The 17,624-nt window shown below is 30.6% G+C and overlaps 1 protein-coding gene across 2 annotated transcripts; it reads right to left on the bottom strand.

Annotated features, from left to right (window-relative positions):
* Positions 1-10,133: 10,133 nt before the first annotated feature.
* On the bottom strand, positions 10,134-15,868 carry LOC148282912 (uncharacterized). Of its 2 annotated transcripts, XM_088224340.1 has the most exons (4): positions 15,644-15,868; positions 14,075-14,251; positions 12,580-12,726; positions 10,134-10,444 (listed from the first exon to the last, which is right to left on the bottom strand). In XM_088224340.1, the coding sequence occupies exons 1-4, from the start codon at positions 15,810-15,812 to the stop codon at positions 10,272-10,274; spliced, it is 666 nt and encodes a 221-aa protein (XP_088080466.1). In that variant the 5' UTR covers positions 15,813-15,868; the 3' UTR covers positions 10,134-10,271. The 2 variants fall into 2 exon arrangements, with proteins under 2 accessions (XP_088080466.1, XP_088080467.1); XM_088224341.1 differs by lacking the exon at positions 14,075-14,251.
* Between the last annotated feature and the right edge of the window lie 1,756 nt (positions 15,869-17,624).

The following is a 17,624-nucleotide window of genomic DNA, read 5'->3' as shown; positions in this document are numbered from 1 at the left end:
AAACAAATGCATTCATTGTTTATCATTTTTCAAACTCAAAAACATTCCAACTGTTGTGTAGATTTGATTACTCACTCTTTTCACAAAGGTGATATTATCTCAGTTATACTTTTCTATGGCCGGCCAGCTGTTTTTTGCGTAACTACGTTCAACTGGTCCAAGGAGAAGTTTAAAAATTGATTCCAGAAGTTGCTAATTACGTAAAATTATTTAATCAGATGAATCTCTTCACAACAATAAAGGTTACAGCTCTTTTATTTCAATAATATCGACAGATGGAAGAATTGAAGAAATATGGATGTTCAAAAAGGCAAAATGGTGAATTTTATACAAAATGTAAAGTGGCCACTTAAACCAGCCAATGACAGGTCATAAGCCCTGTAAATGCCTAGGTTTCCATAATACCTTTACTTAAATGTCCTCCAGCCCTGTTTCAATTTGTTACTTAGGAAGGTGGTTATGAATATTAACGTCTTTCTACTCGTATCTGCACTTTACAATACGCGTTTTCTGACGACGAAAAACGCTCTTGCTCCTTTTCTGGTTCCAGCAAAATACACCAATGTCAGGAATTATAAAAAAAAACAAATAAACCTTATACTAACATAACTAACATCCTCAAACACGCAGGTGATATCACATAATCTAACCTCTATCACAACATGGGCTATCTCTCCGTCCTAGTAACGAGAGAACTCTTTCATAACCCGGTCATCGCTCTAACTTTTTTGACTCCTCTTTTACAGTAGTAGCTGCTTGACTGTAGAATAATCTACCAACTAATGTAAGAGACCATTTAAATGACGATTCAAATGCCACTATCAAATTATTTCATTTTTTCGTTTCTCGTCCCTCTTTCCCTTTCACTTTTTGACCCTCTTCATAAAATAATGTAGATTTTGCGTTTCTTCATTTCTTTATCTTAAAATAAACAAATATTTGTTAATAATTTTTGTTATATATTCTAGTTCAAATTCAAATATAAAAAATACACCGACAATAAGTATATCGACGTACTTATTTCCTCAAATAGAAAGTTTTGGATATGTAGGATGAAATTGCCTTAAGGTAATATGCCCGCCCTTATATGTATATCAAGTGTATGTGCATATTCATTCAGTTTATTTATTTATTCACACATATACATTAAGTAAAAAAAGTCATGAAAAGGTATCCCTAACTCTATGGGGCCAAGAGCTTTGTGTTAAATTTGGGATACAACATACTGGAAATTGGAAGCATGCATATTATTTAACAATACCAAAAATAAAGATTATTACATAAACCATTTTTTTTTATACTTATAAGTATATGTAAATGTTTTTATTTTTTTGTTTGAATTCTTTACAAGTTATTTATGATTTGCTTTTTAATTCAATTACTTTTCTTATATCTATTTTATTTATTTTTTTCTTTTTTACTGTGTACAGTTTCACTTTTTATTTTGCATGGCAGTATGCTTCTTATTGTTTCTACATGTATAAAAAAAGTTTAGCACTATGTTTGTACTTACCTGTATATTTTTTGTAAATGCCCCTTGGGCGTATTGTAAAATTAAATAAATTAATAAATAAAAAATAAATAAACACATATTTCAATAAACATCTGGACAACGCGCTGAATGGTATAATTTATGCAATATCTCCGCAGCAGTCTTCTGCAACGGTCTCTTCCCTTGGACAAAATACAAACTTGTACATTTCTCTTGAAAATGGCTTTTGTTTTGGAGAACTTAATATGTCCAGGACATTAAACACTCTTAGGATCACAAAAAAGAAATTTCTCCAAGCAAAAATCGTACATGTTTTAAGTATTTAATAATTTAAATTACAGCAAAACCTCGTACGAGCATTTCACTGGGATTTATTCTTGTAACTGCATGACCCGAAATATGTCAATGACCCTTTTAAAAAATCTAATGTCCAGTACCTTTATAAATTGAAACAATGTCTCATATGGGAGCGTGGGAAGACATTTAAGCTTCACTATAAGTATTAATTTTTGTACATTCATTAAGGAGTTCATGATAGACACCGTGCAACCTCCCCAGCCCTCTATACCATAGGTAGCCACTGACTAGAACAGAGCAAAATAAACAGTTCTGAGAGTGCTAATGTCCAAAATATTTCTAAGTGAGCAGAATACATGACACAGCTTTTTTAATCTGGAAACCAGCAATTGAACCTGAGCCTCTCATCGCAGATTTCTGTCCATAATTATTCCCAGATATTTAATGTGATCATGTGCTTTTAGAATCTGTCACGAACAATCCGATTTTATTTCCAGATTAAGATGGGTTTCAGGTGATAACCTGTTACCTTTACTAAACGTGATATATTTGGTTTTATCCACATTCAGGGTACTCGTACCACACTTTGCTTTTTTGAATACAGAGTTTCAATCCCTAGGCAAACAACAAAACTGTATTTTCGGCAAATGATACATTTTTACCGCCAGTAAAGTGCATTAATAAATAAATATAATCATACTAATGAGAAGCAACAGTCTCGGACACTGTATCATGAAGACAAGTTATATGTATAATCAAAATTAATATAATTTAGATGGATTGACTTGGAAAATATTTTTGATAGAGTTAAACGGAGGGCCTTTAATAAATTAATAGCTACCTGGACCTTTATATTACTTACTCAAAAATGCTATATCTCTGATTAATTTATTTATTAGAACAGGTAAAAGTTAAAAAAAGAAAAAAAAACTATCCCGCTAAACCAGATAATAGAGATGGACATTTTTTTAAGAGTCAGATTAAAACAAAATTCGAAGAGTAATAAAATATACTTAATCTATATATATAAAAGGCAATGTTTGTATGTGTGTCCTCGATGGACGGAATAACCACTGGACCGGTTTAGGTCCAGTTTTTAGCAAAATGTACATCTTTTCTACGAGCAGGTTTATAGCTCTCTAATTTATTAAGTAGAAAAAAAGTTAGAAGCGTAAATGTTTTTTTAATCGCACACCAGGGTTACATTTGTCGAGAATGCACATACAAAAAATGGAAGGATGTTGTTTATTTGTGTTTAAAAAAATATTGTTTTTGAATGTTCACGAACAACATTTGCTTTTTATGGATCCCAATTGGATTATTTCCATAAAATTCCTTATAATTTCTACCCATTTATTTCTTTTTATTGGATTTTTCGTAAAACTAAAATAATTTTAACTGACATTTGAGACATTTTTGAAAATTTCATTCCTAACTAAAGTGCACCCCTGAGCAGAGTTTGAAATTTGCTAAAATAATTCCGATTTAAAAATGACTTATTTTTCGTTTTGAAAATCAAACATAAACAAGTACTTAGGTACCCACTTAAATTCAATATTTGAATATCTATTATTTTGAGATTTGGAATACAATAGTAAACAAATACCTAGGTTCCTACTTTTCAACGAAAAGTTTAATATTTTTTTTTCCTTTTATATTACAGTTTTTACGCGTTTTCCGAATTAGGCTGGTGGTCAAAGAACGACTAAATACGCGTAGGGCAGGACTAAGCGTTTAGACATGAGTTAAATGTCATAATTTTAGAAGGTTCCGGGCGCGTTTATGTGTATAAATAGGTAGATGGTTATAAAACCATCGTGTCTTAAATAATTAAGGCACCGAACCTTTTTCTTTGGTTACATAAAAGCATTATGAAGTAAAGTTTCGTAAGTATACTTAATAATGTTTAATATAACTTAATTCAACCTTTTAAGAGAGGAAACACGGTCCGATTTTTCTTCGTACGAACGTATTCCCGTATTTTCTCTCTGAATCATGACACTATTGGAGTGATTTTTTACACACTATAAACATTTACCATTGGCGTGTCCTTTTTGTTTCGTTTTTATAAAAATATTTTTATAACTATAATCACCCCAACCCGTAAAAAAACAAAGTATTATCTTCTGTCTTTGGGCGCACAGTATACAAATATGACTATTTTTGAAAAACGCAAAAAGTACCGATGCATAAAAAATTTTCAAAATAACAAAATCGGTTCAGTTTTGAGGTGCGGAAAACAGGACAACGAAACGTCGATTTTGTCTATTGTAACAAAAGGTCTGATATGCAGTTGTCTTTTTCGCACAGTATCGGGGAGGCATCTGCATGACATCGACAGGAAAACAATGTTCGAATACCTGTTTACCAAAATTTACTGTCCTCACAATTTATGTAAACCTAAACATAAAAATAATAATGATTGTTGATTGATTTGGTGTTTATTTTGTAGAACTCCATATTTAAACTTATAATTAGAAATCAAACACTGATTTGAGTCTACTGAGCACTCGTGTCGTAGTGTTCAGTAGACTCAAATCAGTGTTTGATTTCTAATTATAATTTTAATAATAATGACTACGAACGAAATTTGGACTTAATACAATAATTTATATGAAACTTTAGATTGTGGTCATTTAATCTATATACAAATATGTACTCGAATCTAGCAAAAGCAAAGCATTGATGGGTTATAAGCATGCGTTTATTAAAACTCGGAACTTGGGTTCGATTCCCTACATGGTTGACATGCAATATTTTTTTATAAATGTGCACTAGATCATCTTACCATCACGTGAAAAAAGATGAAAGAAGAATAATGATGAAGATACGCTGTGATTGGTGTACCAGTGCAGTGCCTTATGCACCATTGGATGCGGAAAGGGAATAAAAATGATGATATTACAACCAATGCCCTTATTATTTTATGTTTAGTTATGTTCTGACGTCAGTAGCCTTCATCATATTTTAGTGTGAATAAATTTTCAAAACATACACATTTTAAAATAAAAATGATAACAAATAATGATAATTAATTTGAATTCTTTGTTAACTTTTAATATGCTCTCAAGGTAGTTTTAAGGTATTTAAAATTTAAATAATAAGAAAATGTTTATTAAAAAATCACGTTTCATTAATTATTATTCAAACCTTTTTTCAAAATCCAATATAGCTTAATAACTATGTTTTCAGAATGAAGTAGGGTGAAGCACCCAATCGTTAGCACTGCACTTATAATCAGCACTACAAATTTAAAATAAAGATAATAGAAGTTCAGAACTTTTCATCGACCGCCTGATACTAAAAACGTGGACACTTATTCTTATATTTTACTGTTGACAACACTAAATTGAAAAAAAGGCCCCATAATAGCGAACACATTTCAGCGTCTTCAAGCTTTAACAATGCGAAAAACTTACTTCTGAGGCTGTCGCATTGTTGAAGCTTGTCGGCTATTTTGATTCTCAGCAGTGTGAGGTAAGTGCTCAACTTGTCTACATATTGAAATATATCTATATATTTAAATAAAATTATTTTTACATCAGTTAAATGGATATAAGTAAATATCGAAATGTTTTTTTGATAGTTTTAAATACTTATTTTATTTTTATATGGAGCCACTATTGGGATCTATGAAGTAAAATATTTTCTTTTATTTCCATGTGTGCTAATAATTGGAGCATATTGAAAAAGTGCATTTTAGCTGTTTTTTATGAGCTTTTCTTTTTCTTTTTTGAATCATTTAAGTTATTATTCAATTAAAATTGAGTTAAAAATAGTTTTTTTCAAATGTTGATCTGGTGCCAATATTGCATTTAGCTGTCAAAGTAGTGCTAATAATTGGCATTTTTTAATATTTTTTTTTTTGAAACATATGTATGGCTAATAAAAGATATGGTTTCTAAAACAAAAGACGCATCAATAATGTTATATGTAAATAAAAATAAATATGACACTAAAAACTTTGTAGAAGCCCTTGACGCAGCTTACCTATCACAACATTGAAGATATTAGGATTTGTTCTGTGTACTGCCAGGGTTTTCAAAAATACCCGTGTACTGAGAACTCTTTAGTGCGAAGTAGACTCGAGAGTGGCTAGATGATTTAGGGGCCAAATGAACTGAAGTACTCTCTTATGATAGAAAAAATCCAAAAGAAGTTTCTGATATATATCTACATGAGAGAGTGCGGGTATTATCCTTGGCTCTACCCGACCTAGTTTCTCCAGGGTATGCTTGACTACAACAGTTTAAAGACTAGAAGGAATGTGTATTTGACTAGACATTTTTATCGATTGTTGCGCAGTATGATCGATAATTCTGAGATGATGATGAGCATTGGTTTGTATGTTCCTGATAATTACTTAATACAGCGTCATCATATATTGTTTCATATTCCAATATACAGGACCAACCTGCCTGTTGGAAGAGCTACCGCTGTGCTGAACAACATCGCTCTGGATATTGATATGTTCCATGTATCCGAACTGGTTTTCCGGAGCAGGATTCTCCTACTACTTGACATGAGTCTCGTACGTACGTATTGAATATATGTGTGTAATGTATATGTTATCATTAAAATAAATTAATTGAATTGAACTTGGCGGTACTGAAATACAAAGAAAATTTTCTCATTGCTGAGCGAAATAAACTGCCTGGAGACGTTCTTTGTAATATATTATCTAAGTAACTTTGTGCATATAAAAGATAATCCAGAAGCATAGTACTTGAAGCAAAACATAATGCGTAATTAATTGAATTGTGGAAAAGAAGAGTATGGTGAATTATTTACTGATAGAGATTAAATTATTACAAAACCTTTAGGAAGCCACTAAATCCGTCTATCCCACAGGACCTATAAAAGAAAAATGAATAGAAATGAGTAGCGGCCTTGGTATTTACAGAGTGAGGGAAAATGACAATAATAGCAAATGTGTTTGATTATGATATCCGCAGTAATACGAAAGGGAATCAATACTATTTAAACTTATAATATAAGAAATCAAACACTGATTTGAGTCTATTGAGTACTTTTTTTTATTTTTAAACATATAAAAACAAAAATTTCGTGACAATTTTTTCGCCTTGTTAGGGCATTTTTAAACGAATGTGAATATTAGAAGGATTGAATGTCCTTGTATAGTTATATAATTCAAGGTATTCAAGTAACAAATATAAATAATCTTATAAACTAAAGCGTAACCATATATATTAACCATACCGTATATATAAACTATAATTGCGGGGAAAACCAATAGTTTGATTCAGGAAGAGGAAAACTTGTTGAAATCCGGCGCTCCCCAAACACTAGATTTGGAGATCGTGCTTTTGCCGCCGCCGGCTCCTCTGCTTGGAACCAATTGCCTTCAAACTTACGAATCATCGACAGTCCCAGTCAGTTCAGATCCCAACTAAAATCCCACTTCTTTAAACTATCATACCCTCAATTTTAAATCTGGAAATATAATGTATCACTTAAGTTTAGTTAGAATGTAAGTTTAAATATACAATTGTAAAGCGCCCTAGAGGTGATTTTTTACAAAAATGGCGCTATATAAATCAGCCAAATAGTATTATTAAGGGCAAAGCTAAGTGTTTAAGAGGTAATGGGGAATTTAGGTATTTATTATGAATTTCGGAAAAATTTAAAACAAAGTTAGTATTAAACTTACATGAATTAAATTCCCCATTACCTATTAAACACTTAACCTTGCCATTAACTATTGGTTTTCGCCGCAATTATGATTAATGTACATGCTATAGTTCATAAGATTATTTTTACTTGTTACTAAAGTACCTTGAATTATATAACTATATAACCACATTCAATTATTAATCTTCACATTCGTTTGAAAATGCCCCTATAAGGCGAAACAATTGTCACGAAATTTTTGTTTTTATATTAGTAAAAATAAAATAAAGTGTTCAAAAGACTCAAAACAGTGTTTGATTTCTTTTATTATAAGTTTTAATATGCATTTCAAAATAAACCCCAAATCAATTAACTATTTGAATTAATTGAAGCTCTAGAAACAGTCAATGCTGGGATGAGGAAAAAACCATCAGCGAAAACTGTTTATGTTCCACGAAAAATTATTAAATTAGAATAACTGTGGAAAACTAGTGCAAATATGTAAATGTCAAAATATATAAACCAAAAAGTAATTTGCAGAAATTTTTACCAAATTAGAAAATGACTGAGAAATTCTTTTCGGAAGTCGTCATGGGCTACAAATTAATTTTAGAGAACGAAAAAACAAGAATTGAATAAAAGAAAATATTTTCAAAAATTATAAAATCGCACAGAGTAAACGTACTGATGGAAGTTTTAATTTCGAAGACATATCATACACAGAATCAAACAAAGAATACTTGACTCTAGTTGGATTGTGTTTTGTCTTTGTGAACTCAATGAAAAACAGCGAAGAAAACAGTTTAAAACAAGTATTTCAGGAAACACTCTGTGTTTTGAAAAATTTTTTTTTTACTGTAACAGAGCTGAAGGAATGATCAAAAAATAATATGAGTTTTGAGGGTTCTTTTTAAAAAAAATTATATTTGAATCAGGGTAATAAGGTGATATTTTGTTGTGATTTTCAAAATGACAAAACCCATTAATTAGCAAGAAAAACTGCGCGAAGGAAAAAGTTCTTTTTCAATATATTTTTTTTGCTTCTGGACCATAAGTTTTTTATTTATTTTTTATTCCATGTCCGCTCTCTAGTTGGAGCATATGGTGTCCACAAAGATCCTACAAGCATCTCTGTTGGCTGCCTCCCAAGTCAGGTTCGCGTCCCGTAGTTCTGACACAAACTGCCGACGAACAGTCAGCAGTGGACGTCCAAGACGTCAAGTACCTGATGCCTTGTAAAGTAGGCAAGCGTGGATAAGGCTCTTAGGAGGCATCCGCAGTATATGGCCTAGCCCTAGCCAATCGTATCGCCTCCGCTTTATGACAGTTGTCACCGGAGTTTGCTGCGTCCGTTCTCTTATTACTTCATTCCTCATAATGTCAAACCACCGCACACCCAAGATTCTTCTGAGACACCTTTTCTCAAAACTAAGAATATTTCTACTTTGGGTCCTAGTGAGGTGCCACGATTTGCATCCGTAGAGGAGAATAGGTGTTATACAGGCGTTATATAGGCGGGATTCGGTTTTTACTGAGTAAATATTTGATCTTGAGACAGAAAAGTGTTAGTATTGAGAAATTATTTGACAAAGATAACAAATATCTATATTAATCAAATATAAACAATAAAGATTCTTCATAATGAAAACAACGCTTTCACCGTGCTTATATTTAAGTAAAAAGGTTTCAATATTTGAAAAAAAGTGTGCCAATAACTGGCCTTTTGGTCAATTTGATTAAAAGTTATTTTTAAAGAAGAATAGTCAAATGCAACATTGAAACAATCCAATCAAATAATCAGAAAACAAAAAGTAATATATTATTGATTTATATTACTCTGAAGTCAGGTAATGCCTGAAAGTACTAATATTTTAATGCTTTACTATGCATAAATTTACTTTTTCCGACAAAATAAATTATTTTTACGCAACAATTGATGAGAATCATTGGAGTTTACGCATTATTTTTCCTCGTGTTAACATTGAAAATGTTAAAAACAATATTTTGAACTATCCAATTTTTTGCAGACGAATACTAATTTATGAACCAATAAATATCAAGACGTATCGTATTGACTCCCGAAGCGTTTGACATGAAATATTTATTGAAAAATGTTTGTTTAAACCATGGATAAAAAAATATTCAGCCTATTCAGTGGTTAAAACATCCCATATTGATATGTTATCCGTAATACTTTTATTTATATTTATGTACAAATATATATTTATGTATCTTGCAATTAAACATAAATACCCAAATCGTTTGATTTTAGAAAATAAATGTTTTGTACGAACATATTGTAGGTATGGACTAAAAACTATGTCTATAACAGAAAGAGGAAGCCAGAAATTAAAATGCACGCAACGATCCATGGAAAGACAGATGCTCGGTGTATGTCTAAGAGACAGAATAAGAAATGAAGAAATAAGGCGCAAAACTGGAGTCGTGGATATCATGGATCATGCAGCGAAATTGAAATGGCAGTGGGCAGGGCACTTGGCGAGACAAAATGATGGCAGGTGGACACCCAGAATAATAAAGTGGAGACCATGGGCAAACAAAAGAAGTGTTGGAAGGCCACTGAAAAGATGGATCGACGACATTGCCTTTATTGCCGGAAAAACGTGGATGATTTAAGCGGGTGATAGGAAGGAATGGAGACGTTTGGAAGAGGCCTTTATGGAGAGAATAAGGCTGCAGAAGAAGAAGAAGATTGTAGGTAAAATAGAATCGCCTATATTTATATTTTATTTGAAAAAAACTAACAATAAGATGAAAATATTAAAAAAAAACTTTTTTGAAAGAATATTTATTGCAACCTTGTTAGTTAATTGATTTTATACAATATAAGTTATACGGGACACTTGGTAGTTGGTGGCTTAATTTTCACACAAACGTCGTTGCTATCCTTTTCGTACCCAGGCAAGCACTGACAAGCGGCGATGCATGGAGCGAAACACTGGGCGCCGGGTGGGCACGGGTTTATACAAGGATTCAAAAATTCATTCTTTCCGCATTTCAGAACTGAAAAGAAATAAAAAAAATTAACAGTCTATGTAATCGTTCATAATTTAAATCGACTAATCAAAATAAAACGGATGAACATAAATTACGATCAATTATTAATAAATATCTATAAGATAAAGTTAATTATCCCCAATTATCAATACTTATACTGAAGAATAGGATGTTTAAGTTTATTTTTTATTTTTTATTTTATTTTTATTTATTAAGGAAAAACAATAGTTATTATACAAGAATACAAAACATAAAAAATAGTACATACATATTTTTTTACAAATATAATGAGAGAACATGTTACACAGTAAAGAGAAAATAATATATTATAAAAGACATGAGAAAAAAAAGAGCTCGTAAGAAGGTTAAGGGATGAGGAAATAGAGTGGAGGAGAGGGATTTTTATAATTAAGTTGACCAATTAAAAATTTTGATATCATAATAAAATAAACATATTTAAAGGAACATAAACTTATTACACACTGATAAATGTTCTATTTTACAGTGTTTCAAAAAGTTTTTTTTGAAGTCACAAAATTTTGTATTAAAGATATCTAAATGAGGACAAAGTAAATTAAATTTGGAGCAGCTACGGTAAATAAACGAGTTTTGAACATATTTTTTTTTGGGCAATGAATTATAAAAAAAATTAACTGGTCGCGTTGACTTTACGGAACAATTTATTGAAATACGCTCCAAGAGATATGGACTATCGATAAAATTGTTTAAAATTTTGAAGAGGAAAGACAGATCAGAAATGTTTCTACGTTTAGTAAGGGAAGTTAAAATATGAAAGGAAGAAGAGCCTTCATACGAGTCAAAATATGTAAGAGATTTACGATCCAGAAGTTTAAGGAATCTATTCTGTATTCTATTCCTTACTTAATATCCATGAAATTTATTTTTGATTTCTTGTGAAATAATCAAAAGCAATAAAGTACTTGCAAAATTAATTAATAACATCGCCAATTAAAATACACGTATTTCAAAGCGATAAAAGTAAATTCTCTCAAGCCTTAGTGAACAAATTAGTTTTAGTATTTTGTGGTGCACTAAAAATAGAATAGAGGTAATAATCGGAAAATAATCCCGGTTTTTTGGAGAAATCATTCATGAAACTCTTGGACGTAAATAATAGTAGTAAAATTTATTTATTTAACCTTTCCCTCACGTCAGGAGAATAAAACTTTGGAAGTGTTTATGACCGTGCAATAATTAATTCATGTTTTCGCGTACACATATTTTACTCATAATTGATTTTATTCATTTTTGTTAGTTTGCCGAATGCTTATGTACATAAAGTAAAATTGACCGTTGTGTGATTAACGTATTTTTTTGTTTTAATATAAAAAAAAAAACTATTTCAAAATTTAGAAACAAAAACAAGAAAATGCTTCTTTCTATTAATTTTACGATTGCAAAAAATATACGGCAAATAGCTAAATAATTTTATTTTTTTTCATATGCTAACACCTTAGATAAAAGAAAAAAACCCCCCTGCTCTAAGTTTCACTGATTAATTTGTTTGTTTTTTGTTTAAATTCTATTGTTTTTTGTATCGTTGGGTTTTCGGTACAAGTTTGTAACTTACGTTTTACTAGTTGCGTGATATTTCACTTTTAAAGTTTACAGCTCATCCCAAATCAACAATTCAAATAAAACCACAAGTTGAATAATACAAAATATTTTAGTTTTTTCATTTCATAATTATAAAATACGACATATTTTTATTTACTTTTTAAACAAAGATTATTTAATGCCAGTTATTTGATGACATTGTGAACAATATTCTGTGTTTACTATATTAGTTTTATATCACCCGTCGATGGGAGGAGTGCTCTCCCGAAACTATAGTTGTGTTCTTGTAAAAGAAGAAAATTGTGTAACACTGATAACAAAGTTTTATTTTCATAATAATTTAGCTTTAATGATACTTGAGTTATCGAATTAAAGTCAGTCTATGGGGGATTTAAATATTTATATAAATAATTTAATATCATCCATCAAAAAGGAAAATCAAATCTCCACAAAAATAATAGTTTTAAAAAACTTTTCTTTAGGTGGTTTTACAAATACGTTTGTCTAAATTTTAAAGCATTATATATATTGTGAAATTAATATAAAATGAAATTGTTTCTTACATTCTTTCTTTTCAACGCAGAAGTTGTTTTTATCCTTGAAGCATCCTGGTTTGCAAACGCATGCTTGGATACAGGGAACAATACAAAGCGCTCCTTTGGGACAGTTGGCACATGGATCCAAAACTTCATTTGGGCCACATTTCAAAGCTAAAATTAAATTCCTAATCATTTAAAATTCAAAACATAAAAATCAAACATGGTCTAGTGTAATGAAAGTGAAAAATGGAATTATATTGCAGGTAAAACTAAATAATACTTCTGTATTACTATATAATATCAGTGGCAGTTCTATATATAAAAAAATACAAAATAATAAATAGATTTTTTCAAGTCGCATTGAAAAATTGTTTTCTTGTGACGGAAAGCTGAATTTTGAAAAACTATTGATTTTTAATCTTCAGTCAACTTTAAACTGAATCACTTCTCCATATAAGCGAACGCTCATGACAGCGCAGTGTGGGAAGAATACATTCTCCATTTTTGTATTTAGTTACGAGTATATTAGTGAAACATCCTTGTTTGGCACCATTTAAAGAAAATATCGATGTTTTGTGCGCTTTTCGGCTTTTGAAAAAACAATCGGATTTTTTAATACAAGCTAATATGTAAGTTTGTTCAAATAATTTTTTTTTTTGTATTGAAAGGGGGGATGAAATTGTTTGAAAATGAAAAAAACTCTTTTTCATATAATACCATATATTTCAAACATTTTTAGGAATAAACTTTTTTTATTAACCTTTTCTTCACTAAGCATCCAAAAATTAAACATGATCCGAACAGGAGAACCAAACGACCCCAGTGCCTACTTGTATATAACGTCACGAGAATTAAAGGTTGGAAGCGTTTATGATCGTGCAACAATTTATTCATGTTTTCAAGTACACATTTTTTACTCATTCGTGTATTTGATTCATTTTTCGCTTTATTATTTTTGTCTTTTTTTTGTTTTCATATTAAAGGATTTAAAAATTTAAAAACAAAAACTGGAAAATGCGTCTTTTTGTTATTTTCACGATTACAAAAAATATAGGGCAAATAGCTTTAATAATACTCGAGTTATTGAATTAAAATCGGTCTATAGGGAATTCAAATCCCCCATTCGGTCCGGCTAGGTTACGAGTTGTTTTTATAAATTATTAGAATTATTAGTTGTTTTTTTACGATAAAATAAAATAAGAAAAAATAAAATAATAAGAAAAAGTATTTAACTATATTTACTTATACCTACCTGTATTGTTTATTTCTACACAAATCTGTTAAGTTTTTTTAGGGAACAAATCGCGTCAAAGGTCAAAAAATGTATACTACAGGCAAAATCTAAGTAAATCGCAGTATAGGCTAAACATTGTTCATATTTATACCAATTGTTCTAGTAAAATGTATGAAAACTATCACTGGTCAGTAAAATAATTTTAAGGAAAAGGGTATCAAACACCACGGTGAAAACATTTTTAATAAACAAGTATACTTAATGGTCTACTGAAAGTTTTCTTACGACATTGGTCTGCAAGAATACAGTTTCCTTTAGAATCGAGCAAATATCCAGCTCTGCACACGCAACCAGGTTTACAAATACAGTCGATAGTTTGATCTCGCTGGGGTTCTTCGCATGTATTCTGGCATTCGGGAGTTCCGCACTTTGACCATACTTGGTTGAGAGGACACTTTTTCTCTTTTTTGGAAAAAAAAACATTAAAAGTCTACAAAATGTATATTTTGGATTAATTGTGTGAGAACTTCAATAACGAAAACTGCATAACTTGGTCAAATAACAGATAAAAATTACCTTTAAATGTATAACTACATAATCAGCAAAGATCATTATAGATGAAAACAGATTGTTTTTGGGGAAATAAAGAAATTCTAAAGATTGGTCAAACAAAGCATATGGATTCGTTCTGCGTACTGTCAAAGTTTTTGAAAATACCAGCGTACTGAAAACTCTTTACAACTCTTCGGTGTGAAGTAGACTCGAGAGTGGCTCGATGGTTTGGGGAGCACATAAACTAAAGTACTCTCTAATAATAGAGAAAATCCAAAAGAAGTTTCTGAGATATCTCTACAGTGCGGGTAATATCCTTGGCTCTACCCAATTTAGTTTCTCTTGGGTATGCTTGGCTACAACAGTTTAGAGACTAGAAGGAATGTGTATTTGACTTCACACTTTTATCGATTGTTGCACGGTATGTTCAATAATCCTGAGATTATGACGAGCATTGGTTTGTATGTTCCTGATAATTACCTAAAAAAGCGTCAGCATAGATTGTTTCATATTCCGATATACAGGACCAACCTGCCGATGGTTCTGCTTGTTGGAAAGGCTATCGCTATGCAAACATCGCTCTAAATATTGAACTTTAACATATATCCGAAGAGGTTTTCCGGAGCAGGATACACTGCGATTGGTGTACCAATGCAGTGCCCTGTGCACCATTAGGTGCGGAAAGGGAATGATGATGATGTGTATAAAGTGATCACAGCCAACGACAAGTTATAAGCCGGGTAAATGGCTAAATATCCATATTCTCCAATAATTTCTTCAGCCAGGTTGAGATATCTATGAAAAAATTTTTTTTTGTTTTTTGTTCATTTTTCCATACATATATTTACATAGAATTTTGATTACAAAAATACACAAAATTAAGCTTTAACATAATATGGGGAAAATGCCCACAAAGACTTCAGCGTCTGAGCGTGGGCCATTCCTTTTTTAATGATTTAAAAGTTCATATCATATAAATATGGTACGACATAACCGTGAAGAAAAAAAAAGAAGCAAACAAGATCAACAAATGCTGATAGAACAAAAGACAGGATTTATTTGCAGTATTTTATTATAAATTTTTAATTATTTCCTGTATGTTGAGATATTGGTTTCTTTGAAATTGAATTGAATAATTTTTTTGGATGCGAGCATGAGTATTAATGTATGAAAAACTCCATTGTTAAAGTTTTCGAGTGGAATAGAGATTACTTCAAAAATCGCTCAAGTTTATAGTTTAGAAATATACGCACCAGCGTCGCAAATCTGTAAAACAAAAATGTTGATTGATTGTGATCTAACCTTCTGGTGGAGGTTTGGTTACCGGTGGCTTTGTTGCTGGCGGAAGAGCTTTCGGGGGACACTTGGTGGTCACGGGAACAGGACACTTGGTAGGCACTACACTACCGCCCCCGTGACAAAACAAAAGCTGGGTGCTTAGCACCACTAAGGTTAACAAAATTATTTTCATGATTTCTGAAATTTCTCTTTCAGAGGTTTGGATTCACACCTTCTAATACGTTGAATGAATCTTTGATTGGTCATTTCTGTTATATATGCAGATTTTTCTACCACGTTTCATGAAAAATGACGAAATTCGCAGAAGATAATTCATAGCTTTGTCTTGAACAAATGGAGAAATTCAAGCTAATCAAACAGAAAGAAACACTTATTTAAAGAAAAAATTAAGAATGCTATCATTGTACCAGTGAGTAAAATGTTTCTTTGAACAACTGTTGAACAATTAATATTTGCTCCAGAAAATTAATTGTATTTAAAATTACACGAAGCTTTAAACCATAAAAAGTACATAGCCCCGAACAAAGTACTAACTGTACGAACGAATAATATTCCATCGAGGTTTCTATAAAGATTTGTCTTCCGATCAGCTTTATAGATCATTTCTATTTGATCAGATCTTGGCGACTTTTTACGGAAAATACACCGTAAATGGTGTATATCTTGTTGCTTATAAAATAGATAAATGATTTCATCTTACCAATCCCAAATAAAAATCTTTTGATTTGAAAATGTATAATTTTTATGAATTATATTATTTACTCCTTTTGCGCACCTATGTACTTAGTAAGTTTAAATTGACCGTGTAGTAGTAAATAATGCAGAACTTGACTCGGAAAACATGACATAACTATCGTTTAGAAGTTAATGCTATTTTATAAATCGCCTCAAGAGTGACATTGAATACATTATTAGCAACTGTGTACACATGTGGATTTGAGTATATCGTATGCGGATGCAGATACAGCTAAGCACAATGAAAAAAGTTTTCTTGAAGATCGAAGAATTGTCAATTGTTAAGAATTGTTGAAATAAGTAGAAATATTTATAAAAAATATTAAATAACAAAATTCATTCTGCCGAACTGTTATCGCTTATAAAATTGAGAATACCCAGATTCAACAGAAGCTGGTAAAAAATAATAAATTAACCTAACAAAATAAAAAAATAAAAATTAAATAAACAAAAATTAAGTATGCTCGTCGTGCAATAAAAACTTAAGCACGATAGATATTTTCAACGAAACAAAATATTGTTTTAAAAAACATGTCAAAACTACGATGGAGACGTTATGAGACCAAATTTTTAATTGCATTTTTTTATCATATTTATTTGTTTTTATTATTTTACCATCAATTTTATATATATTCATATATATATAATTATATATATAAATATATATATGCGTACGTATATGTGCATGTGTATTTGTGTATGTGAATATGTTTATATTATTTAACAAAACGCTATTTTATATAAACAAATCTAGTGGTAATTATTATATTCACTCGCCTATTCAAAAACCACATAAACTTGGCCATGAATTTAGCTCTATTGATATTTTTTGTTGTTCAATATTCAAATTTAAAGAAATACTTTTTTAACGATATAATAATTTATTGGGTCATTTAGCCATCTCGAGTCCCTATTATTTTTGAGGTTATATTTGTTTTAAGTTCTTTCCATTAAATTTGTAATATTCTATTAATTTATTTTTTGCTCTCTATCAATTATGTAGTTTATAGTTTATATTGACCATATCCGTGTATTTATCATAGTGTAAAAGTCCACTAGGGCGTTTAAATAAATATATGTTAGTGTGTGTGCGTGTATGTTTTTTTTTGTGTATGGGGTATATTTATGTGGTATATGTATGTGGTATATGTATATTTATATTCATTTTTGCATTCTTAATAGATATTTTAATAGATTCTAAGATTGGAACAGGAATTTGCCCATATATGAACCGATTGCAACATTAGGC

Source organism: Micrasema longulum, unplaced genomic scaffold, assembly GCF_059751315.1.
Source record: "Micrasema longulum isolate JH-2025_06_02 unplaced genomic scaffold, ASM5975131v1 h1tg000279l, whole genome shotgun sequence".
Lineage (NCBI taxonomy): Eukaryota > Metazoa > Arthropoda > Insecta > Trichoptera > Brachycentridae > Micrasema > Micrasema longulum.
This window is presented reverse-complemented; position numbering and strand designations above follow the sequence as displayed.